This window comes from Mesocricetus auratus, unplaced genomic scaffold (assembly GCF_017639785.1).
Source record: "Mesocricetus auratus isolate SY011 unplaced genomic scaffold, BCM_Maur_2.0 Super-Scaffold_100676, whole genome shotgun sequence".
In the NCBI taxonomy this organism is placed as follows: Eukaryota; Metazoa; Chordata; class Mammalia; order Rodentia; family Cricetidae; genus Mesocricetus; species Mesocricetus auratus.
The window spans coordinates 120,554,682-120,581,275 of record NW_024429266.1 but is presented as its reverse complement, the minus strand read 5'-3'; the positions used below and the strand labels follow the sequence as shown (position 1 = coordinate 120,581,275).

Below are 26,594 nucleotides of genomic sequence, written 5' to 3'. Positions count from 1 at the left end.
TATGAACGAAGTTTGTAGCTCTCATCTCACAGAAGCTATTTCACTTTGAGGACCTTCTGACCACCAGACTACAGGGCTCTGCTACACCATCTCCCCAACAGGAAGGTAAGAGTGTAGGTGGACGGGGACCATACTAAGATCCTGCATCCTAGTGAGACACGGGGGCTACCAGGTAAATTTAAAACTTACTTTTGAAGGTTTTCCTACTGGAGTCAAGAGAAGTGAAATTTACGTGACCTTTAAACGAGACAGTTTTGACCTTGGAAACTTGAACTCATTTCTAAGAACCTTCCCTGAGCACAGACCATTGCCTCTGGGGAGTAAAAAGCAAACTGAGCAGAGTCCTCGGGTCTAGAGTGCAGTGAGGACTACCCACAGGCTCCCACCAGCCGATTCTAGGTTGGCCAGCTCTGGAGGTGAACTCCTGGCTCTGTGGTCGGGGTTTCTCTCCATGGGCATGGAGAGTGGAGGAGGCAGCAAGGGAAGCAAGCTTCCGAAAGATAGGCATGCTTTGCCGGGTGGTGGTGGCGCACACCTTTAATCCCAGCACTCAGGAGGCAGAGGCAGGCGGATCTCTGTGAGTTCGAGGCCGGGCTGAACCGATAGCCTCCAAAACAATACAGAGAAACCCTGTCTCGTAAAAACCAAAAAAAAAAAAAAAAAAAAGATAGGCATGCTTTCTCGGTGCCCCTTGGGGGAACGGCAGTCCTGACTGCAGGAACAACCTGGAGAAAGTGTGACAGGCATGATATGATGTAGCTGGGGAAGAGTGCATGTTTATTCTGTCCCACAAACTCTGGACCCAGTGACAAGTTCCTCATCACTAGTCTCTTCCTGGCTCCGGCACTTCCCCGATCTATCTCCAAGAAAAGCAAAGTAGCATATACCCTCATTCTCAGAGATGCTGTGGGGGTAAGTTCAGATCGAAGGTCATGGCCACTTCGGTGCTTGCTTAAATAAGAACTGAGAACAGCATCGTGGTACCCTCCTCGGGCCTGCTGCTAGCCAAAGCTAACATTCCAAAAGGAAGCTGCCCCATAGCTACCTCCACCTCCCAAGGGAGTAAAGATGCCAGGCCTTCAAAAGTGGTTTCAAAACAGCAAAAATTCATAGTAAAACTATGGAGGCCAGGCCTCTTCCAATGCTGGCCTCCAACAAGTGAACTCTGCGGCTGCAACCTGAGCACACTTTCAGCCCCTGTCTGTCTCCCCCCTCTTAGTGAACAGTTTGGAGCAGGGGAAAAGCAGAAATCACTTGAAGTTACCAACACACAGCTCCCAGACACCCCAATTTTTTTCTGAAACATTCCAGTCACATCGTCCATCCCTGCCTGTCTGCTTGCAACCAGCCTCTGAGAGCTCAGGACTCTAAAGGACCATGCTCTAGGTCTCTCTAGTGCTCTCTCTCCTTCTCTCCTCTCAGTCTTTCGTCCTCATATCTCCGTCCCGGAACTTCTGACTTGGTGGTCTATGCTAGACAGCTGTTACTTTTTGTCTCTGTGCCTACCCGCCTCCTTTGGTCCTTTCTAACTCCTCTTCCTCCTCGTTCTTATCTCCACCTCTGTCTCCATCCATCTCTATCCATTCCCTTCTACACCTTGTTACCCAAATCTGAGCGTGGAACGGGCCATTGAGGGAGGTGTAATTGAAAACCAGCTGGAGGGATGGAGTAAACAGGGACAGCCGGGATCTGGGCTTCCCCGCAGCAGGTCACAATTCCCAAGGGCTCCCTTCCAGCCAGCACCTTCTGACCCAGATCCCATGCCTGCCCATGCCCTCCCAGCTTAGAACTGGCCACCGCCACCGGAGAGTGTGCGAGGACGCCAAGAACGGCCCGGGTGCAAAGTTCTCACCTATGGTGAAGCTGTACCCATCGATGCTGAAAGTGGCGCTCCTGCATTTCTTGAAGCCCTCCTTCTTGTGGCTGGCGTCCGTCATGGCTCGTGCCTCCGGGGTCCCAGCCTGAGCCGGCGCCCAGCCTCCACTGCACTGTCAGCGTAGACCGGCGCTGGCTATGAGCTGCTCGCGCCGGCTGCAGCCACCTAGACCTGGGAGCTAACAAGGAAGACTCCCTGTGGAGCCACTACGCCCCCGCCACTGCCCCATCTCCAAGCGGCTGCAGCTGCGACGACGGCAGGGGACTGGCGAGGCTGCGTACGGCTGTGGGCTGGCCCAGGCTGCCGCGCCCCTTCGCGCTTCGCTCCCTGAAGGCAGGGGGAGGTTGGGGGACCCCGAGGGAATGGCGGGGATTGACGTCGTGCTTTTTCTAGGTATGTTTTCTCTGGCAGAGTAGAGCGCTCCCGCAAAGCACACGAGAGATGGAGAAGCCAAACACCTCAGCCGTCAGACGCCCAAGTTTACTCCAAACAAGGAAGTCGAGAGATTGCCACGCCCACTTCCTCCCACCGCTGTTCCCGGGACTAGCACCGAGCCCCAATAACAGTACTTCTTAGCAGTTCCTGGCCAGAAGATAATTACCAAAGTAACTCACTTGTGGATGAGCATTTCTACACAAAAGCCTCAAGATGTGCAATTTGCAACCCAATTTAAATAACCCATATTCAACCACTGTCCCTCTTCAAATTTGAGTCTGTCACATGTGATGGACTCCCAGGATTTGTGGAGGTGGAGATGGCCAGAATTCTATAGTTAAGTTCCTACTGACAGAAGAGAAACCCGGGGCACACAGGAAGGCTTGAGAAAGGTGCAGGCTTGGGACTCAGAAGGTTCCTTGTGACCCCACAGCATGTGTCGCTGGGTTTTCCAAATGTCTAAAACGATCACGTTTACCAGACACATGCTGGAGATGCACAAAGACCAGAGCTATCATACTACTATGGTTAATTCAGACACATTTGCTGAGCAGGAATGCGTCACCATCAACAGTGTTCATCAACATTCAGAATCCAGCAAGTTGACTTCAGAGGACACTAGATGGGGGACCCAATAAACTCCTTGAGCCCAGGTTAATCATACCTCAGAATTTCAGTCTTTCTTGGTTCAGCATGTATTTTCAAGAAATCAATTTGTTATGTCAGAACTTGAATGGCAAGTTCTCTCAGTGATGCCCTAGAGCCACACTCACTGGGACAGTTTGATGGCAAGATAAATTAGTCATAAAGACGATGGGTCCTGTAGGGAAAAGGAGCCAGCCAAAGAAACACACCCTGAGCCGAGCCAAAGAAACACACTTTGGCCCTGCAACCAGAACCAAAGAAATGTACCCTGACCCTGAAACCAGTGCCAAAGGAACACACTTTGTCCCTGGAATCAGAGCCAGTGAAAGAAATGCACCCTGGCCCTAAAATTGGAGCCAAAAGGCTAAAAAGGACCAGAGAAAGAAACACACTTTGGCCCTGAGACCAGAGCCAAATCTGACCTTAATCCTGTGCAAAAAACTAACCAATCCACAAGCAGAGCTCTAGCCAATCTGAGCTCAGCACTGAAATCAGACCAATTCCTATCCTGGAAAAACTTCCCGGCCGCCCCCTAGAATCCCTGTATAATCCCTGTGTATGTGCAGCTTGGCGGCAATGGAGCAGAGGGGACCCTGGGCAGAGCAGAGCAGAGCAGGGCAGGGCTGTAACACTTGCCCGGGAAACCTTCCCTCAGTTGTTACACTCTGCTCCCTGCTCTCCAGGAGCAGAGCTGAACTGTAGCAGCTTCCCCCGAGAAACCTCCTACTGAGCAAAACTGCTACACTGGGCAAACATCCTCCTGGGCAAACATCCTCTTCTGGAAGACCCTGTCCTGCCTGAGCAGAGCCGATACACTGGGGAAGCCTTTCTCTGAGATTGGGCTGTAAGCAGCTAAACTTACTGCAACCTGTGGTGGTCCTTGGCTCCCGAGCTCCAGGATACTTTCCACCTGAGCTGTGTAACACTCAGTATTCTGTGGCTCCCAAGTGCCAGAATACCTGTTCCATCCTGTCCCATCCCCCATCCAGCCCGAAACGCTTACAGGTACTGCAAACCTCGTTTTTCATAGAATTTATCCATCTCTTCACCAGAGCCAGAGGTGCATCCAAGTCTTGTTGCAATCCTTATCGTGTAGCAGTCGTGTCTGGAAGATGGAAGTGTGAAAAACCTCGCAGACTGACCTGAATGTAGGATCTAGTGCAGCCACAAGCAAAATGATCTAAAGATGCCCAGAACCCCCAGACTCACTATACACTTTCAGTGAGGATAAATGAGGAAGTATGTCAGACCTGGAACAGTATGGGCTCATGCAGACACTGAGGAAAATTCTTCTGCATGGCAATAACTATTGTTTCAGTCACTAACTTTATAGGAGGATTTTATGGGCAACACTTTGTATGTATTACTTTACTTATACTATGTGCATTTTACACAGCAACCAGTTAAAGTTGCTAATTGCTCTCATTTTTCACACTTTGAATTTTAAATGAAACATTTGCCTTCTTTCATCCCAAAGAAAGTCCTGAAGTAGAGAGCCAGGATACTCGAGTTAGCATCTCCCAGAGTAAGTTATCTAAGGGAGGGAGAAAAAGCCTAAAGTTATGGAAATTTTCCCTGAGTGATTGAAATTCAAATGACATTTAATCACACTTAACAGAAAAGCTTCTAGAAATATAGTCTATCAAAAATAATAACAACGTGATCATTTACCTAAGTGTGGCAAAAAGAACTTACCTGAACAATTTGAACTGTTTAAAAAAAACTCTCTCCCCAGAATCGTTCTCTCTCCCTGGGTTTAGAGATTGCACACCTACAGAATTACTAAAGTCATTGTTTTCAATCTGAAAGCAGCCTTCTAGCTGCAGGGCTCTCACACCAACAAAACCAGACAGAGCTCACCACTGCCAGGAAAAGGAACACCAGGGTCTGAGAGCAAAAGAAGCGTATGCTTACTCCCTTACAATCGCTCCCTCAAGAAAGACTCTATAGGAAGCAAACCAAGCCAAGGCAGCCCAGCAAATGCAACAGTCCTCTCCTTACCGTTGGGGCAGGTGTCGTCAGGTAAATGTCAGAAAGTCAAGTCCACACTGCTCCATTCCTAGAAAGCTGCAAGCTAAAGGTGGCTGTTACATTTTTAAACAGTTTGACACACTGAAAATGTAAAGAACTCTAAAGTGGAAGTGGTGGTGTACACCTGTGATCCCAACCTGCAGCGGCAGGAGGATTGCAAGTTTAAGGAAGACACTGACTCAAGGAAAATACAAGGAAATTTTATTAAACATATAAATACTCTTTTAAAGACACATAGCACCGGGAAGTGATGGTGTATGCCTTTATTATCAGCACTTAGGAGGTAGAGGCAGGCAGATCTCTGTGAGTTCGAAGCCAGCCTGGTCAACTGAGTGAGTTTCAGAACAACCAGAGCTGTTACACAGAGAAACACTGTCTGAGGGAGGAGGGGGAGACATAGCAAGACACTAGCTCAAAAACAGTAGCTCAAAAGCTCATCTTGAGCTCATGGCAATCCTCCTGCCTCATCTACATAAATGCTGGGATTTGCAGATATGCACCTTCTTTCCTGGGTTGCTCATTGGTGTTTAATTTTTATATTCTAGAAAGAGATGAAGCACTGCATAGCATTTAGAAAATGTTCTCTGGACTTCTAGAGCTTAGCTTGTCTTGGCTTTTCTTCTGCCCACAGACAATTCCTTTTCTGTCGCTATGGACCAGAGAATCTGTTGTCTTCCCACTCCGTTCACTTTAACATTGCCCTCTGACTTTCACACACCTATCTTAAGCCTAGCCCACCCTCCTGAGCAGCAGACCTCCTGAAGTCGAGCTCTCTATCTTCTCATTCCTCCTCCAGAGTTCGGTCAGAATACAAAGTCAGGGGACAAAGCTTTCATATCCTTCCTCAGGCCAGCCAGACCCTTACTGCCCTCTTTCCAGCTGTTGCCAGGGGAGGAGAATCTCGCCTGACTTGGTTGGAGTTCCAAAACATTCCTTGGGTCAAACTCAACAAGGGAAAAGTCTCTATGGGGCCAGCCTGGCACCTCTGTGAAGGCTGGAAAAGGGGGCCTTTCTTCCCTGGGAAAGCAGCCTCACTCTGGAACAAACTCCGAGCTCAATGGCTGGACTCCTGACTGAGGGTTGCACACAATGGCTCTTTATAAAGGGTCAGCTCTGGGTTCCTATCCGTAATACTCTCAGAACAACACCAAAGCCACATTATGACCTCCAATAGTGCCACTCCCATCCACTCTGCTGTTCACATCAGACATCATTCTCATAGAACATCCTCGAAGCGCTGTCAGAACTTCTGTCTCAGTGTACCTGGCATCTCTCCATATCTTTCCTGTGTTCTTCCCTGGGTGCAGGATAGCACTCTGTCTTACAGAAACTGCGGCAATAACTTCTAGCCAGCTTCCATTCCTACTCCAAGCCACTAACCAGTAGCTAGGGAGATTTTTTTATTTTATTTAACTTCCTACACATACTACTCTCAGTTCCCTTTCCTTCCCCTCCTCCCCCTGCCCCCATTCCTCCCAACTCCCCATCCCACTCAATCTCCCTTCCCGTCCCCAGAGAAAATCCATGTGGGATTATCAGAGTCAGGCATGGCCTAGGTCCTTACGGAGATTTTTTTAAATAGAAAATTTTAGTAATGTCCTTTCCCTACTTAAAATACATCAATGACTCTTCATCATTCAGACCAAAATTTTAGAGTAAAGAAAAAACTCCTTCCATTGCCCCATGAGGCCATACAGTATCTTGGGGAAGGTGGAGAACATTAGCAACTTAGGCTTTCCTCAGGAGTGGGAGGAAAAAGATGCTTTTAATGGACAATAGAAACTATCAGGAAAGTAGTTGGGCTTCCCAACCTGACTCCTGGCTTGTTCAAGGGCTTAGCTTAGACAAGCCCCATAAACGCTTCCCATTGTTAGCCCTCTAGAGAGGATTCCAGCATTGCTTCCTGGGAACCAGAAGAAGTGTTAGCATCTACTGAGGAACTCCGGTTGCAACTCTATTAACCTCTACAACACGCACTCAAAGTCTCAGGGGCCCAATCTTCCTCGTCACAAAACCTGTGTGGAGTGGAGAAAGTTTTATACTAACCCATAGGGGCTGGGAATCCCTCCCTAGATCCTCTACAGCTAACCGGTAAAGGAATAGAAAAGAGGCGAGTGGTCACATGGGAGGACTTCGGGGTCTAGGCATGAAAGAATCATGTCTACTACCACCACATTCCCATAACCAGAAATTAGTCATATCGCCCCATGAAACCACAAGTTGTTCCAGGAAATTTAGGTGGGGGGGGGGAGATTTTGTAAACACATCCTTTGAAACCCTATCCCTTCCACCCTGTTGACTGAATTTGACTTTAAAATCGCCAGGTGGACAGGTCATCTGTATTTCTGTCACAGCTTTAGCTTGCTGTTCTTGTGGCATTCCTAACTGTGAGAGCTGTTTCTCTGACTCGTTTGTCCAATCTTGAGGCTCTTTTCCTCCTCCTGGGTTGCCCTGTCCAGCCTCAACAGGAGGATTTTGCCTTGCCTTACTGCATCTTGTTTTAACCTGTAGGCTGTCATCTCTTGGAGGTCTGCTCTTTCTGAAGTGGAAATGGAGTAGGGAGTGTGTCTGCGGGAGAGGGAACTGGGGAGTGAGGTGGGAAGGGGTGGAAGGAAGGGAAACTGTGGCCAGGATATATTACACAAGAGAAGAATCTATTTCCAATAAAAATAAAATTAATTTTAAAAAGAAAAAAATCACCAGGTGGAGAGGTGGGTTTTAACCTGAGGGCTGAGATAATAATCTGACCCCCCAATCAGAGTTTAAACTTTTAATTTTAACTCCAGGCTCCCAAAAAAACAAAGCACCTGACCCCATCACCTAAATATAAATTGATTCCTATTTGTAAATAATGGGACTTTTATGTGTCCTACTACTAGATAATTATATGAAGAGCTTTAATGCTGCATTATACCTTGACCTTAGAAAGAAAGTCAGAAATGCAATTGATTTGGTGGCTATATATTGCATCATCTTATGACACAGTTTTCCTTTCTGTAGCTAAAAACCACAGTTATACAGAAATACAAAAGTTCCAGGATGTGAAAAGGCAAAGAGAACAGCAGAGAGAAGTTCAACTTTTAGTAGGCTATGGAAATTCTCCAAAGATGCTTGCAAAAATCTGGGAAGCAGGGGATTGGAACACAGAGCATCCAAGGTTGCAGCCCACAAGGCCCCAGGTGGACAACAGAGCAGGAAAAGCCAGTAAACACTTTCAGTCAGTCCCCGGGGGGAAAGAAGCTGGTTTCTCAGATGTCCAGCCTTTGTCAGGCCACCTGTGCCAGGCTCAAGGCTTGACAACCCCTGGATCTCATTTCAGGCCTCCAGGTACAAAGAGGGGGAAATTTGCAGTGAGATCTTCCCAGTGCACTGCTGAAATCTCTGGAGAAAGTAACTCACTTCAGCAGCAACCTTGGCAACAAATTACCAAGGGTACCACGAAGGCTGGAAACCAAAGAGCAGAGGTGAGGAGGCAGTGGGAAGGGTGGGTGATTGCTGACACAGTAGAGGCTGGTATTGGCCAGAATGACTTAGAACAGATTCTTTCTCTTGAATCAGCTGTTCACTGGCAACTAAGCTGATCTAAAAGAACTTTGATCTAAAATTGATCTAAAAGAACTTTTCTTCCAAGCTAGTGATTCATCCCAAACCAGATAGCAAATGTGTTCTCTAATTACCAACTTTTTTACGTTGGGTGTGGTTTCTGATGACGATGGCAATAATAGGAATGCTATTTGGAAGAAAATGTCAGAACAAAATGTGAAGGAAAAAAGAACAAACTATGAAATAAGTTACAGTAATTTCAACTATTTTAAAAATGCGTTTAGGAGAAATAGGAAGGTGAGAAAAAGTCAGCTGGCAAGTAGGAAAGTATGCCAGGGAGAAAACTTTGTCAATCCAGCCTCCCCTGGATCAAATGTGGCAGATGGGCAGTGAGGGGTGTGTGTGTGTGTGTGTGTGTGTGTGTGTGTGTGTTTACCTGCTTAGTATTTTAAAAATATTTAAATTCTAAATTTAAGAAAGGAAATGAGGGGAGGGCTGGAGGGAGGGAGGGGGAATGAAATCAGATTGGTACTATTATCTGGTGCTAACTTGGATTCTGAGAGCCAGAGTTCAAGCTTGTCTTAATTCCTATAAACACAAACAGGCTGTGTTCTGGCAGCCTGTCACACAGACATATCAGCTATAGTCTGATTTCCTCTTTGATCTATTGTTTTGGTTTGGATCTCAAATGTCCTCCACAGGTTCCCGTTTTGTATTGTGAGCAATACACTTTGGAGGCTGTAGAGCATTTAGGAGGGGACACCTAACTGGCGTCACTGGTTCCACTGGGGGCCTTTGAAGGTTAAACTCTGCTTCTGATTCCAGACTGCTCTCTCTGCTTCCTGGCCTGTCATGATGAGACTCTGCCACACATGCCTGCTATCATGATGAACTGAAATGGTGCCCCTAAAACTGCGAGTCAGAATAAGCCCTTTTTCCCTGAAGCCCTTGCTACTGTGGAGTGTTTGGTCACAGTGACAGGAAAGTAGCTAACACATGTTTTCTACCAGGCCCAAAGAAACAACTTGAAAGTTGGCTATCAATTCAGACACGGAGACCTAAATTACTTCTTCTTTTGGTTTTTCTTTAAGGAAAACGTATTCCTTCACAATGTATGTAGATAAAGTATTCTGATCACTCTTACTCCACACCCTCTCCTGTCTCCCTTTCACCCATGTCAACTTCCACTCCTCCCTACAAGTCCCTTTCCCATGGCCATGTCTTTTTGCTTTGCTTTAGGACCTACTGACTATTTACATGGTGGGCTTCCCAGTGGGTGCACAGTTAAAGGCCGTGCCTACACCTCCCCAGCATTCATCACTAGCTTTTTCTCCATCCTCCATGATTGACTAGTCACAGGCCCAGTCACATGTATTCCCAGCAACGGCAATAGGCAGTTGCTATGAGTTTGTGATGTCTAGAAAAGAACACCCCCTTATCACTCTATCATGCAGCTTTTATAGTATTTCCATCCACTTTTCTGAAAGATTTCCTGGGCCTTAGTGTTGGGCCCCAGCCCCACAGGGTCTCTGTGAGTTGCTGGTCAGCCTATAAGTGCAACCTGTTTTCCGGTCCAAGTGCTTCCTGTTTTCTAGTCCTGGCTTATTGCCCAGGCCTTAACCCTCTGACATCAACATCTAGCAGGAGGAAAACATGCTCTCTTCCACCTGGGGTTTTTCCACTGTGCTGTAAGCCTATATATAAGACTGCTCTTACAAGAGAGAGACCTCTCACCACTTGCAATAAAAGCAGCACATGCATTCTCTTAGTACAAACAGCTGGATGTCTTGTCTTTCTTTTCCTGATACCTTGGTATTGTTTGTGGCAGGGGGAAGCAGTGATCTAACTGTCTTGTTCGGGGCTGAGCACACAACACTAACTCCTTTCCCAGCCCCTTGAACTTGAATTCTCTGCATATGACCATCATTCATTGCAAAGAAAGGCTTCTCTGATCAAGGCTAAGGGAAGCATTTTTCTATAGATATAAATATAAATGCATTTAGAAGGTGTTGTGAGCCTATGTCAAAATAGCAAACTAAAAGTGGTAAGTTCCATTCTAGCATCTATGAGTCCCCAGGCATAAACTTTTGAGCAGGTTTGTTTGAAGTGCCAGTCATGAATTTCCTCCAATGAAGCAGGCCTCAAATCCAATCAGAGAGTATGATTGGTTACCCTATAATATCCATGCCACTGTTGCACTACCTTGCCTGGCACACAGGTATACAGTTTTTGGGAGTCACAGAAGATTACTGGTGACTGTTCTACTGCCATGGCCTACATAAAAGCTCTGTCACTGTGTATGCTATCCAGGAGGGAGGGAGCTTATAATTCAGCTCTGGCTTGATTTCTCTAGGCCCTGCAACAGGGTCTTACCATCTGCTTCTAGTGTGTAACCAAGAGCAACAACAATAGCACATGCAGCAGAGGTGGCCCCTCTAGGGTCTTTCTAACCCACAACTCATAAGGATGTAGGTAACTCACCTCAGACACCAACATTTTCATTTGAGTAGCCATGGTTTCTGAGAATGGTGTTACCCATATGTGTATCTTGTATCACACTCTTTTCAACATCTTTTTATTTTATTTATAAATAAAGCATTTGTTTATTTATAAATAAATAGAAGCTCAGAGTCACAGGTCAGAGGGCAACTTTCAGGACTCAGTTCTCTCTCTCCACCATGGGATCTGGGAAATGAACTCAAGGTGTCGGGCCTGCACATGTCTATCTGTGTGGCAAGTGTTACCTGTTGAACAATCTCACTGGGTCCTAAACATTATTTTAATTATCTTATAAGTAGTAATATGTGTCATCTTTTGATATCCTTAGTTTTGGTCACCCACCCCCAAGACTCCTCCATTCTTTTATCTTCCCATCCCCTTTGCCATTTAACGTTACCATCCCAGTATTTCGCCACTCGGCTTTTATTCTATATGAGTATCGGCTTTTGTTTTTAAACATTTTATAATATAAGCCAGATTAATGTACACTCTCACTAGAATATGTAAGTTTCTAAAAGCTGATGTTTATTTTGCCCACCAATGTATTTCAGATATGTAGAAAGATCCATAGCCTCATGTAGATGGTAAATCAATACTTTCTGAATGAATGAATACATGAATATTCTGTTTCTGGCATTGGTTTTAGAGAGACATTGGAGGGCTAACAATGTTATTCAGTGGTGAAATGCTTGCCTAGCATTTTCAAGACCCCAGGCACAATCCCCAGGATTATAACAAAGGAAATAAGGAAAACATACAGAAATTAGTATGTCAGTGTTCCTTGTCAAATATATACTCTAGCCATCCTCCGTGCCTCAGGATAAGACTGTCCGTGATTATCACATTTGTCATCTAGATATTCCAGGCTCCTGTTGCCTGGGGGCGGGATACTCTGCTGCCACATCAACACCACGTGACACCTTGTGTCGGTAATTAACAAAAAATTAGGTGTGCATGCTCACCCCACAAGGTAAGCTAGTACTAAAAGGCTTGTGTGACTGAAGTTCTAAATTATGATCATGAATTACAAATTCTTACTGTGCAGAGAAATCAGTCTCTACACTGACAAGATGACTGAAGTCTCAGAATCACAAGCAAATTTTTCACACGTTGATTACACTTCTGCCCAGAGAATATATTATCATGATAAAAGGAAGTAGTTATAGTTGGCAGCAGGTGGGAGTCTCAATGGTTCGGCGCTGAGATGCATCTGTCAGGTATTTAAGTTACCAGAATGTACTTTTCCCATTGTGGTGAGTGCTTGCACATACACTTGAGGACCTGCTTTCTTTCACAGTGCTTCTCAAGCCAGCAGAAACACTTTGTGAAAGTGGAAGTTGCCTTGGTTCCCTTTGTCTCCCTTGAGATTTCAGGGTCATCCTCCAGAACAATAGTGTTGACATACAGCACACACTTGTGGAACTGGCTCAAACAGACACAGCAATTAGCATGTGTTTATGGAATTGATTCAAGCACTTGAAACTCAAGCAAATCACCAGTAAATAGAACTGTGCTGTGTGAGGAAATGTAAGACATGCTTTGGGAAGCATACAAAGCAGAAAAGGGTAAAGAGGTATTAATTCAACGCAAGGATTAAATGAAGTAAGACAAATCAGTGGTCTCTTCTGTCTTCAGGGTCGATGGCTTCCTGTTAAGGTCTGTACCATGATTCCATTTGGGGCTCAGAAATTGATGCCATTGACTGAAGCAGTTTCTGTCTCCTTATGGTCTGTCTCTCACCATGTATTCTCCTTGAGTAGAGGTACTGGAAGCTGTTCTGTCTCCCATCCTCACATCTCTCACCACGCATTCCTGTGATAAAGTCACAGGGACTAAGGTTCCTCTTCCTCAGAACTGATCACAGAAACCAGGAGCCCCTTTCCCCAGGACTTCTAATACAGTACCCTAAGAATCAGTACCCACACTTTCCCTGGATTTTCTGGGTGAGGGTTGGCCAAAAATTCTGGCTTCCTTGTCTGATAATGCCATACGACCCTGATTACAGAAGAATCCTACCTATACCAGGAAGGAAAGAAGGAAGAAAGGAGGGAGGAAGAAGGAGGGAGGGAGGAAGGAAGGAAGAGAGGGAGGGAGGGTGGGAGGGAGGGAGGCTGCATAGAAAGGTCCCAAAGCATTTAAACCAGTGATTCTCAACCTTCCTAACTATGACCCTTTAATACAGTTCCTCATGTTGTGGTGACCCCCAAACATAAAATTATTTTCATTGCTATTTCATAACTGCAATTTGCTACTGTTAAGAATCATAATGCAAATATATGATATATATAGGATATGACATATGACCCCTATAAAAGTCATTCAAACCCCCAAAAGAGGTCATGAGACATAGGTTAAGAACCACTAATCTAAAAAAGTTCCAGCAGAATCTACAGTTAGATTATAGGTCCAGTCATATTTCTATGTGATTTCCTATGCATCATCCAGCCTATGCATAAAAAAGTACATAACTGACCCTGTATCTTTGGATCTTTGAGTTAAAGCCTCTCATGTTCATTATGTGGTTTTCCCTGTTGACCTGTTGGTTGTTCTTTTATTTCGGCAGACTAAAGTCTGAACTTTCTTCATTAGCCATTATGGCAGACTCTTCTACCTATGGCATCTCATTTAGTTCTCACAACAAGGCCAATACCACACGTAAGGAACCCCAGGCCAGCTTCCCTAAGGTGGAAGTAAGTTCTACATACAGCCAGGCCTGCACCCTCACTGGCTGCATCACTAGGCCCTATTGCCTTTGTCTTCTGAACTGGTGTAAGGTTTCAAACACCCTCAGCAAAGCAGCCCTTCCAACCACTCATACTTTTGTCAACTCCCTCCTTTTAAAATAAAGGCTACCAAAGTCCAAAAAGTTTGATGCTCTCCCGGTCGGGAAATAGAACCCTGGTCTCCTGGGTGACAGGCAGAGATACTCACCACTATGCTATCGAGGAAGAGAGCCCATTCCACATGAGGGGGAGGGCCTAGCCCCTGCCCCGGATGATATGACAGACTTTGGAGATCCCCCATAAAGGGCTTCACTCTCCCTAGATAGTGTAGTCTGTAACAGCATTGATCAGAGTCCAGGCATCATAGCTAAAACTAATTTGTGCATAGTTCTATCAGGGAGTCAAGCCCCTTCGCTGCATGCTCCAAATGGAGTCACTAGGTTCTCCCTACAAACATTTCCTGGGCCACCTTTGCCTACTGCATCAAAAACCTTGTTCTGGAAAATGCAGGCTCTACCATCTCATTTCCCACCCACTTGTAGCTCACTGGCCAGAGCACACATGCCTTCGAGCTTAAAGCAGTATGACTGAGGTGGGTGGCAAGTGACAGACACCTGACAGCAGGGCTCCACAGTACACAGCTCATGGCAAGGACTTCCCAGAAAGGCAGCAGCAATGCGCAGAAGGGGATGTCGGGGACAGTGAGCAAGCAAGCGGAAGTGGGACAGTGAGCAAACGGAAGTTAATACGCCTCAGGCAGTTTGCTCAAGCTGGCGGCCCCATGTTTGCTTCTCAGCAGGAGAGAAGCATCTCTGTTTCTCTGGAAGAAGATAAAGGAGGTATGAGCATGGATGCAGCAAGGACGTCAGGATGCAATTGACCATGAGGGCATTGCGATGTCCCACCATGTATAGATATCATCCCACAAAAGAGACCTCAAAGAGCTCCTTGATGAGCGCCCTGTGTTGCCCAAAAGCCTGCAAGGAGAGCAATACTGCTCAATCCCAGGAGCTTGAGAACCCGTGAATGATAGAAAACGTCCTTTGGATCCTGCTTGACCAGCACCAAGGATCAGAGACTGAGGCTCAGGAATGAGACTCCAGTCAATGCCTGCAGTCGGCACCAGTTCACTTTTTCCTTAGCCTTCATCATTCCATTGGCCACTTCAAGTTCAGAGTTAGGAAGAACACCTAGGGAATTTGGAAACGTGGTTTACTTACCTTGCTCTCCGGCATCCTCCTGTGTCTCTGTGGCTTCTAGCTGGGTATTCCACTCCTCTGCCTTCCTAGTGCCAGCCTCTATGGTAAAGAAAAGAAAAGAGTCTGTGGGCATATTGATTGCCAGAGCACCCCCTCAGAATAGTCTTTCTCCAACGGATGTCCAATGCAGCTGACTGGTCTCTCTGCCAATGGGCTTCCCTGGCTCCCTCATAGCTGGCCTTCCACACCCACTCTGCCCTGGTGCCCAGTGTGCCCAAATCAGCGACATCTGTCCCCTTGGTGCCACAGACCCTTGTCTGCCTGTATATCATGAAAGAGGACCGTTGTCAACTGGGCAAGTAAGCAAGCCACCCCTGAAAAGGGAGCAGGCTAGAAAGGTCCAGGGAGCCTCCTCCAGAGATCTGAAATGGTCCCATGTGACACAGATTCCTACATCCTGAGGGCGCCGGTCTAGAGGAGCAGAGTAGAAAGGTAGGCCTAGCTCGGTCACAGAAACTCCTTTGTTACAACTTGGTGAGTAGATATAAGGGCTACAACTTTTCAAGTGGACAAACTATTTTAAAGAGGATAAGTCATATGATCAAGCTTCCAAGGTCATGAGGTCATGAGCAGCAAGAATGGTAAAGTTAAAACCTTTCTTTTTATTTAGACAGAAAAGAGGAGATGATGGGGGATGTTCTTCTGCATATGTGTTTCTCTTATTGGTTGATGAATAAAATACTGATTGGCCAGTAGCCAGGCAGGAAGTATGGAAAGAGTTGTTTTGCCTGGCTCACAGCCATTTAACCCCAAATAATCACACAGACACTTATATTAATTATAAACTGTTTGGCTGATGGCTTAGACTTCTTACTTGCCAGCTCTCTCTTAATTATTAGCCCATAACTATTAATCTATGTATTTCTACATGGCCTTATCTTATCGGAGAATTCCGAGACTTATCTTGCCAACAGGCACATGGCGTCTCCTAGTGGCTTGTCTCTGTGTTCTCTCCCCAGAATTCTCCTTGTCTGGTAGCCCCACCTATACTTCCTGCCTGGCTACTGGCCACTCGATGTTTTATTCATCAGTCAATAAGAGCAACATATATACAGAAGAACACCTCCATCACAGGAATTGAACACAGCCTTTAGCAAGACTAGCATATGGACTTCCTCCCCACAATGACTTCTCTGGGTATACAGACAGAAAGTGAAGGAAGGAATTCTAAAGTGAACATGTCCCAACAGACATGTTTCTGGAGTCAGTGTGGAATACACAGCTTTATGTGAGTTAAACTGTGTGGTGACTTGAAGGAGAATGGACCCTAAATGTTCATATATTTGGATGTTTGGTTCCCAGTTGGTGGAAGAGGTCTGATACTGGGGGTGGGGGTAGATGCTTTGAGGTTTCAAAAATCAATATCAGACTTTCCCTCCCTCCCTCCCTCTTTCCCTTCCTCCCTCTCTTTCTTCTTCTCTCCCTCCCTCTGTCTCTGCTTCCTCATTATGGATCAGATGTCAGCTCTTAGCTACTGCTCCTGTACCTGTCTGCCTGCTGCCATGTCCCCCAACATCATGGACCTACTCTCTGAAACAGTAAGCAAGCCCCCAGTTAAATGTATTTTTCATATGTTTCTTTGGACATGGTATCCCTTTACAGCACTAGAAAAGTAACTAAGACAAAGCTATTTTCTCCACATTTTGTAGATTTTATGTCACCCTAAACATGGATAAGGGGAAATCAATCATGGATTCTATTACCCCAATGTCCAAAAATAAATGGGATGGATAATGACTCCTTAGCACGCCGTGATTCTGGCATACAAGAAAAGTCCTGCCCATCACCAGGAAGAATAAAGAAGGACCAGGAAAGTTGATTTGAAGCCAATTGGATGAACATGAATTTGCTAAACAGCAGGTCACCAGTCTACCTCCCCACAGCAAACACACAGTCTCATTCTTGCACACTTGCATAAAAAACTCTCAGCTATACTCTAACTTTCACACATCCATTTCAAATGAAGTAAGTTTAAGGAACATCTCACCCTGCATATAACACATTGAGCAGCTCAGGCGAACAACTTTGAATAGCCAGGGCACTGAAGGAAGCATTTCCAGAGGACATACTAACCACAGATGTCTGCTGAGTGGGCACCAGAGCTCTATTCCTCATGGGCTCATCACCATGGGTAAATTCAGTATTGCAATGACTGCATACAGAGGAAGGAAATGAAAGTCAAAACCAAAGGTGTGCCACAGGCTTAGGCCACACACTACAAAGTGAAAGTTATAATTCAAGCCAGATTTGTCTTGCTCCAGAGGCTGTGTTTCAAGTGAAGAGAGAACTAAGGCTAAGTCTCTGATTCCTCTTCTCCAGGAAACCAAGATCGTCAGCAAAAGGACAATTAGTTGATCAATGACAGAAGAATAAAAATTTCAAAGATAATTATGTCCGTTCCGATCACTATCCAGATTCTTATTTTTAAGAATAAATGATTAAAGCTAATACCCACACTTTTTAAACAAAATCACAGGGCAGAGTCATACAGGGTGACCTTTGATTTGCCAAAAGACAATGGGTGCAGGTGCATTCCAAAAGGAAGAATGACTCACAAAGGGAAAAGTGACACTGGATGGGTATCAAGGGGTCACAATCATTAAATCCTCCCCCATTACCATTGGAATGTTCTCAGATGGTGTCAATTTCTCCAGGAAGCATAGAATAGATGCCCAGGAGTTACAGAACATTTTTTTACTTCGTCCTGCTTTCTCTTCAAGTGCACCTTTCAATAATTAAAATCTATTAAAGTCCTAAAGCAAAACACTTAGTAACACTTCAGAAGGTACGAGGAAGGAGAGAAATGGAATTTTGATAGAAAGCCTGTTACTAACTTGAGAGGGAATCAGCTTAATGCTAATTACTTTTAACATTTAGCTCCTATATTTAGCAAATAGTCTAAACTTCAGAGAACAAAGTTCTTTCTATGAATGCTTGCTGAAGTACCCACCCATCTATCCATATGCTACTAACTCTACACGGCCCATTTAAGATCCCATCAGTTGTTAAAACACCCTTACCACAGCCCACAAGGCTGCTCCCTACTCTGCCCCCAACTATACTTTACTCACACAGTCAGCTTTCCCTGTGTATATTAAATGTATTAAGTGTGTATTGCATGGCATACACCTGATGACATGAAGGAAAGGAAGATAGGAATATTAGTGGTGACTGAAGGCTGAATTCACTGAATCCTCATTCAAGGTGAGTGATTCTGTATGCATTAACCCACTTCATCCTTTATCTCTGTGGTGGAATGTCTTATTAGCCCCATTCCTCAGAAGGGTAAACTGCTGTCTGTCTACTGTTTTCGTCTGCTTATTGTTGCTTTGATAAACACCATGGCCAAAGCAACTTGAGGAGACAGCTTACAGCTCTCGAGTCACACTCTATCACTGACAGGCAGGAACTGATGCAGAGGCTATGGAGGAGCGCTGCTTACTGGCTTGCTGCCTATGGCTTGCTGAGTTTGCTTTCTTTCATCATCCAGAACCACCTGTCCAAGGAGGCGCCACTCCCAGTAGACTGGTCCTGCCCACATCAATCATTAATGAATAAAATACTCCACAGACATGCCTAGTGACCATTCTAGTGGAAGCAATTCCTCAATCAACATTCCCTCCCCCCATATGACTCGACCTTATGTCAAATGTATCAGATTAATTTTTTAACCCTAACCAACACACCTATGCACTTTCTCAAGGTTATCAAGATGTCAAGATGATAAGTGACAAACAATATTTGGATCCAGATAGCTTAGCTCCAGAGCCATGAAAAAATAATCTCTGTGTGCTCTGCAACTACCTCTCTGGCTCACATTCAAATTGCTAATAGCTGACTAAAATAAATTTAATCAGAAGACACAAGAATGAACTCAATTTCTGTTTATGGGCTGAGCAGGGAAGGCCAGCACAGACTGTGGGGGTATAGAAAGAATTTATCAGGAAAATACAGAGTTAGTGAGAAATTACCAAACTTTGGAAGTTCAGCAAACAGACCAGCTAGAGGTATGATATCGCAATGGTAGAGCTCTTGCCTAAAAAACTGGTGCTTCATGTAAATTTGAACTACTCCTGTGTCTGCCATTCTATAAACCAGTGGATGAAGTTGTATTATAACTTTACCTGGGCCTCCACTTGCAGAAAATGCTGGCAAACTAGTAATCCAGGACAAGAAAATCAAAAGAAGGTAAGAGCAACCTAGTCCCTACAGGCAAACTCACTTTTCATGCTCCTCTAGTGTAAACACCCTCATGGCTAACAAATGTATCCATTGTCACAGAGGGTGAACATGGCCTTCGACACAGGTCGAGCACACATTTTTGCTCCTCACCAAGACTGGACACTGAAGAGGTAAGAAAGGAGCACACATTTTTGCTCCTCACCAAGACTGGACACTGAAGAGGTAAGAAAGGAATTCTAAAGTGAATGTTCTCTAACAGAGAGGTTTTCAAGATACCGTCCAAATCATCACTGGCCTCAGAGCTGGTGAGAGATATATCTACCCTGACCCTCTGAGCTGGTTCCAAAACACTACTACTAGGAAGTGTCAGAATTTGAGGGAGTCAAGAGCTAGGTAGCAGGAAAAACCTCACTCATCCAACATCCCCAACCCTCCACTCTCCCATCCACCCAGTCCCACCACCACCCAACCCCACCCCTCCACCCTTCACCCTCCCACCACCCACCTCAGGAGAGAAAGACGGTAGGACCATGTGCTCTGTCTCCAGAAAACTGCAGGAACCAGGCTAGCACATCAAAGATAAAATCCCAAAGCAAACAAGGGGCAATGATAATTAAAAACAAACAAACAAATAACAACCACAGAACTGAATAGGGAGAAAGAATAACTGTCCAAAGAATTAAGGTAAACACTAGGAGTCGGAATTCAGACCCTTGGAAAGAGAGGGCTGGATCAGGAGATAACCTGAAGACAAAGCAGAAAGTTCATGGAGCCTTTATGCCATCTCTCTCATAGTGCACCCAAATCATTGTTCCAACCAATGTCCCACAGCTCCCAAAGCACCCATGGAGAGCTCTGGCAGGACACACTGCCACTACCCCTGGGTAGGCTGAGTTCCACTGGGAGCTGTTAATAAGGTAAAAATGAACAAACTTCATCAGCCCATGAGCCCAGCCTCTCTGCCACCTGCTTGTATGCAGTAGGGAAGCTAAGGATGCTCTCGCCATTTCTAAATGGCCTGAAGATAAATCGAAAAATGAGTGATATTTTGTAAATTACACAGAATTCATTGTTAAGAGTCCACTAGCTGGACTGAAGCTCAACCCCATCCACTCATCTGCCTAGGTCACAAGCTCCTTTCTCTAGATGGGAAGGCTTGCAAAGCCAACGCAGCTTACTGTCTGTTCCCTCACAGAAAAAGGGTGCCGCATGACCTGACACACATGTGGAACACAGAATAAATGTCTTATTAACAGTTACTTGTCCCTAGATCCAACTCGAGTTGCCCTGTGGAAAACCACAAATGCTCCCCCAGCTCCCTCCACACTTATTTCCTTCTAAAAATAAGTTAGCTTGTTTACTTTTTATGATAGACAGACACTTTTTGTCTGATTTGTCATATGAATGTACTCCAAGCACATAGAAAACCACATATCATAGGCCTCAGTAAATGTCTGTAGAGGTAGTCACTGATCATGTTCCCACAGTTTAACTCACTGGTTTTGACTCAAGGTCTAATAGGTTATGTTAGAGTTCTCTAGGGACATAGAGCCAACAGAATATATCTACATGTACGTATATAAACTTGTAAAAGAAAATCTACTACATTGGCTTGCACTATTAGAGGCTGACCGTCCACAACGGAACTGGAAACTCAGAAAAAAAGTTCAGTGCCAGAAGCTGGAAACTTCAGAATAAGACAAACAAGTGACCCATCTCCAGTCTATAGCTGGTGGCCTAGAAGCCCCCTGGAGGTTGATTGTGCAAGACCACATTCAAAAGTAGAAGAATCTGGAGTCTGATGTCCACTGGCAACAGTGATGGTATAAAGAAGAAAATAAAATCAGAGTTGTCCAAGAGCAATCGAGGAAACTCCCCATCTGGTTTCTGCTGCATTTGAGCTGTCCACATTCAAGGCAGGTCTTCCCCATTTCCCACTCATGCCATTTATCTCCAGAAACACACAAATGCATGATTACCAGTTTCCTGGGTGCACTCAATCCAAGTTGATAATTCAGACCCACTCACATTGGTAACCCAGGAGAAGACAGAATGTACAGTTATGCAAGTCTTGCCTAGACTCTGAGTAAAATGGGAAAACCCTGAAGGGTTTGGAGCCCAAAAGAGAGAAAACACCACTTAACAGGATGCTTGGCTGATAACAGGTCATTTTGAAAGTGACTGGAAGGGCTGAGATGGAGGGATGTAATTAGACTGTCATTGTAATTGGTGATATCAGGCGCGTTCTGGGTGGTAATGCCGTAGACTGCAATTGTAATTGAAAGGAAGAGGCAACAGAAAAGCTGATAGGTCAGATGTGGCTAGGAGGGAAAAAAGACAGATGAAGGATGACTTCAAAATTTTTGGCCTGAGAAAGTAGAAGGGAGGAATTGCCAAAACCGAACTGGAGAAAACCATGGAGTAAGCAGGCTCTGGGAACAAGAAACAAAAGTTCTGCTTCGTACAGGGTCAAGGAAAGACATCATTTAGACATTTGTAGATCAGATATTGTCCAGTATTTAACAGGAAGCTGCATACACAAATCTGGGTGCAGGAAAGTACTCTGGGCTAGAGATATACATATAGTCATTAGCAGACATAGACAGACAGACAGTTTTTAAAGTCATCATGCTGAGTGAGATGACCAATAGAACTACACAGAGACAGAACAAAGGAATGAAGTCCAGTGTCTGGGGTGATGGCTTTGTGGGTAAAGTACCTGCTGTACAAGCCTAACAGCCTGAGTTCAGACCCTCAGTACCCACACAAAAAGCTGAGTATGGTAGTACACATCCATAACCCTAGCGCTATGGGAGCAGAGACAAGGGGATCCCCCTGGAGTTTGCTGGTCAACCAATCAATCAGAGGGATAATGAGTTCAGTGAGAGACTTGCATATATATATATATATATATGTGTGTGTGTGTGTGTGTGTGTGTGTGTGTGTGTGTGTGTATGTATATTAGAAAGTAACAGAGGAAAACTCCCAGTATCAACCTCTGCCCTCCACATATCTGTGCACAAAGGTAATGTGCATTCACTCCCATGTATGCACACAGTCACACACATGCATATCCCAAAACAAGCAAAGACCAAAGTCTAAACTCTAGAACAGTGGTTCTCAGCCTTCCTAATGCTTCAACTCTTTAATATAGTTCCTCATTCTCTCGTGATGCCCAATCATAAAAGTATTTCATCGCTACTTCATAACTGTAATTTTGCTACTGTTATGAATCATATTGTAAATATCTGATATGCAAGATATCTGATATGTAACGCCCCGCAAAGGAGTCTTGACCCACAGGTTGAGAACCATTGCTCTAGGACATATATGACCGTGACTACTAGATCTGAAGAAGAGGAATGGTGTGAGGAGACTGTAGGCAGCCAGTGAGGAACAAAGAGACCAAGTGAGGAAGGGAACTGGGTCAACATTATCAAGTAGCAAGAGGACTATTAATTGCCTACTGGATCCAGCAATGGCAGGTCATTTGGTATAACAAATACAATTTCTGGGGGGAAAAAGGTAAAGCCTTAAGCAGAGTAAGTTTAAGAGGAAACAGAGAGAGGAGAGACATAGAGAATTATTGGGTTCACATTGCTACACATTAGCACAGAACAACATGGTAGGCAGCTGTGGGTAAAAGGCACCAAGATAACACAGATAAGACAGATGCAACAGCATCCTGTGTCCTGTTGATGTCAAGAACACAGAGGAAAGAAAGGGTCAGATACTCAAGTGATTACATCAACTGGGCAGCAGAAGTCTAGTGCACTAGTCTAGTGCCCCATGCACTAGTGAGATCTATTATAAGCATAGACACCTCACAAATGTACCCTAATGATATGGGGGAAATATCTAGAAGTCATCTTTATTCCCACTTACCTAGCCTCACCAACTCATGAGACACACATGCACATACATGTGCAAACACGCACACAAGACTCATCAGTCACTCTTTCCTCTGCAGGAAGATTGGTACAAGGAGAAGAAAACCCATAGATATTCAAGTCCCTTGAGTAAAATGTCATGTAAGTGTTTCATATATCCTACAGATGTCCTCCCATACTTTTTAATTTGGCTCTAGATTGCTTATAATACCTAGTGACACAGGCCTGCTATCCCAGCTCCTGGAGAGACTGAGACAGGAGGATCACAAGATTAAGATCTGCCTGGGTTATACAGTGAGTGGGAAAAGGGGACGTGGCTCAGTGGAAAAACACTTTGCTAGTGTGTGAGAAACTCTGAGTTAAATCCCAGGAGCTTGAAAAATAACTGGAGTACTGCAAATGACATGCAAACAATTTTACATTATTTAGAGAATAATGATGAGAAAAAAGTCTGCACACATTCAATAAGTAATACAAGTTTTGAAAGGTACTTTCCATGCGTGGTTGACCGTCTTTACATACAGAACCCACAGAAATAGTTCTGACTGCTCCTACTACTATTGTCTTTGCCCAAGACAAATTTATTTCTATAGAGAATACTGCCAGTCTCTTACCCTCTGATTTGGCTTTTTCTGAGAAACTTCTTGCTGAAGCATGGCAAATACATGTAAAAGTCAAGTCCTAAGTGCCAGCTTGGTTGTCATAACCCAAACCACACATAGCTCAAGTCCAACCATAATCCCTGCCTCGGACTCTCACTCACCCCATGGCTAACCATACCTGGGTTTCTACCATCATATATTCCAATATAATTTGTGGAATCATGCAACATGGATTCTTTGGTGCACATCTCTATCACTCAAAAGTATGCTTGTGAGACACATTCATGTTTTAGAAATAGTTCATTCCTTTCTGCGATTGCCCTCCTATGGGTGAATATGCCACCATTTATTTCTTCACTCAACTGTGAATATTTAGGCTTCCAGCTTGAGCTTGCACTGGTAAGTTTTCTATCAACTTGATGCAAGCTAGAATGGTACAAGTTTAAGAAGAGGAACTCTCAAATGAGAAAAGGAATCCATGAGACCAGGATGTAGGCAGACCCACAGGGCATTTTCCTAGTTAGTGATTAATGTGGGAGGCCTCAGCATATTGTAGTAGGTGGGGGTGGTGATATATTATTTATGATTTATTAAAGCCATTGGAGATCAAAAATAACAAATTAATCACACTAGCTAGTTATAGAAGCTAGGTGGTGATACACACCTTTAATCCCACCACTTGGGAGGTAGAGGTAGACCGTTCTCTGCTAGTTCAAGGCCACACTGAGCTACATGAGATTGGATATGTCTAAAAGAGTAACAGAGCTCATGCCTTTAATACTAGGACTCATGAGAAGTATTTAAGACATGAACAGAGTCTCAGAGCTGGCATTCACTCTCCAGCCTCATTGGGGATATGAGGCATTCATTCTCGAGCCATATTGAAGATAGGAAGGCATAGATTCTCCAGCTACGCTGAGGAGAGGCAGCAGTCTGAGGCTGGGTGAGAGCTCATGTAGACAGGATCAGTCCTTTCAGCCTGAGTTAGCTGGCTGCTTTGCTTTTCTGATCTTTGATGGGGGAATGCCCTTCTATATATATATGGTTCTCTTATTGGTTGATGAATAAAACACTGATTGGTCAGTAGCCAGGCAGGAAGTATAGGCAGAGCTACCAGACAAGGAGAATCCTGTGGAGAAGAAGGCAGAGAGGCGCCACTAAGGAGACACCAACCATATAGGCCACCAAAGAAGTAACGGGTCCAGGCTTTCTCCGGTAAGATAAAGCCATGTAGAAATACATAGATTAATAGTTATAATATTTATGTGTTAATAATTAAAAGAAAGCTAGCCAGTTATAAGCCTAAGGCATTGGCCAAACAGTTTATAAGTAATATAAGTCTCTGTGTATTTATTTGGGGCTAAACAGCTATGGGACCATGAGGGACAGAAACCCCATCTACTGATCTTCAGCTTGAAGCTTGAACCCAAATATCAGTCTCTGGGTTTTATTTTTCATGCTACATGGATGACCACCTCTGGATCCTATGAGAAACCAAACCAAGAAATCTGGGTGGTGTTGGCACACAACTTTAATCTCAGCACTTGGGAGGCAGAGGCAGATCTCTGTGAGTTTAAGGCCAGCCTCTGGTCTACAAAGTGAGTTCCAGGGCCACCAGAGCTATACAGAGAAATCTTGTCTCAAAATTAATTAATTAACTAAAAGCAAGCAAGCAAGAATGAAAGTAAGAAAGAAACCAAACTGAGTAAGCTATGAGGAGCAAACCAGTAAGCAGTATTCCTTCCTTTATGACCTCTTCACCTTCTGCCATGTTTGAGTTCCTACCCTGACTTACCTCAGTGATTGAGTGTGACCTGAGAGTTCTGAGCTGAATAAACAAACCCTTCCTCGCCAAGTTGCTTTTAGTCCTGGTGTTTATCACAGCAATGGAAACCCTAACTAAGGCAACGCACAGCTTCTGGCCCATCTGTTGGCGCACACATGCAGGCATGTGTCTTGGACGTGTTGTCGGGAGTGGAACTGTTCACATGCTGTACACATCATCTTCAGCAGACATTGTAGAGCTCTCCGCTCTCTTCACAGCTATAACAGCACCAGGGCTCACAGCCTCATGATCACTTGGTGCTGTGCTTTGGGATTCTTTTCACCCCGTAGCCACTCTGGAGGCAAGTCTTGATGTCTTAGGGATGTTCTGGTTTAATAGCTTTTAATCTCTTGCTTCCACTTGTGTCTACCTCTAATCCACTCTCCAAATAAAGCCAGAGAAATCGCCAAACACAAAACTAAGTACATTGCTTTCTTCAGACATTCCAGTAATTCCCAGCTGTTCTCAGAATAAACCCGAACTCATGACCACAGCCTCCAGGTCTCCACAGGTCCTGTCCTCTACCTTTTGTGTGACATCACCTATTACCCATACTCCATTCATCATGTTGTGGCCAGGCCAGCCTTCCCGCCCTCCCCCAACAAACCAAGCTCTCTGCCTCTTCAGGGTCTTTATGTAACTGTTCTTTCCCATGGGACACACCCACCCTCCATGTCTCATCTCCACCTCCATCCTGCCTGTCTAGTTACCATTAATTCTCCAGGTCTCAAATCACATGGAAGAATTTTCACTGTCTCGGGACTTACCTTCCTCTGTACATACAACACACACATTTGTTCTTTCCTTTATTCATTCATTCAAGTCCTGTCTTTCCCCCCTGCATTATGAAATCCATGAGGGCAAGGCCATAGCTCTCTTGGTCACTATGGCATACTCAATAACTGCACATAACAGGATCACAATAAATTTTTGGTTCCTAACAGACTGCATAAATAGTGTCATAGTCTGTAAGAATCTAAGCTAAGGAAGTAGCTAAGCCCTTCCATCCTGGGGAAAAATTAATAAACAAAAGTATTCTGAAATCCTCTGGGGTAATATATCATATATGTGTTATCCATTTTCC

General features: G+C 44.7%; 1 protein-coding gene across 3 annotated transcripts in view; it reads right to left on the bottom strand.

The window, feature by feature from the left end:
- Positions 1-26,594, bottom strand: part of Pde1c (phosphodiesterase 1C) — a 459,933-nt gene that overhangs the window by 379,215 nt on the left and 54,124 nt on the right. For 2 of the 3 annotated variants that reach the window (XM_040738289.1, XM_040738290.1), the window contains exon 2: positions 14,973-15,050. In XM_040738289.1, the coding sequence (XP_040594223.1) occupies positions 14,973-15,050 (78 nt within the window). Of the gene's footprint in view, positions 1-1,852; positions 2,074-14,972; positions 15,051-26,594 lie in introns of those variants that run through there. The other variant, XM_040738291.1, reaches the window with a different exon arrangement.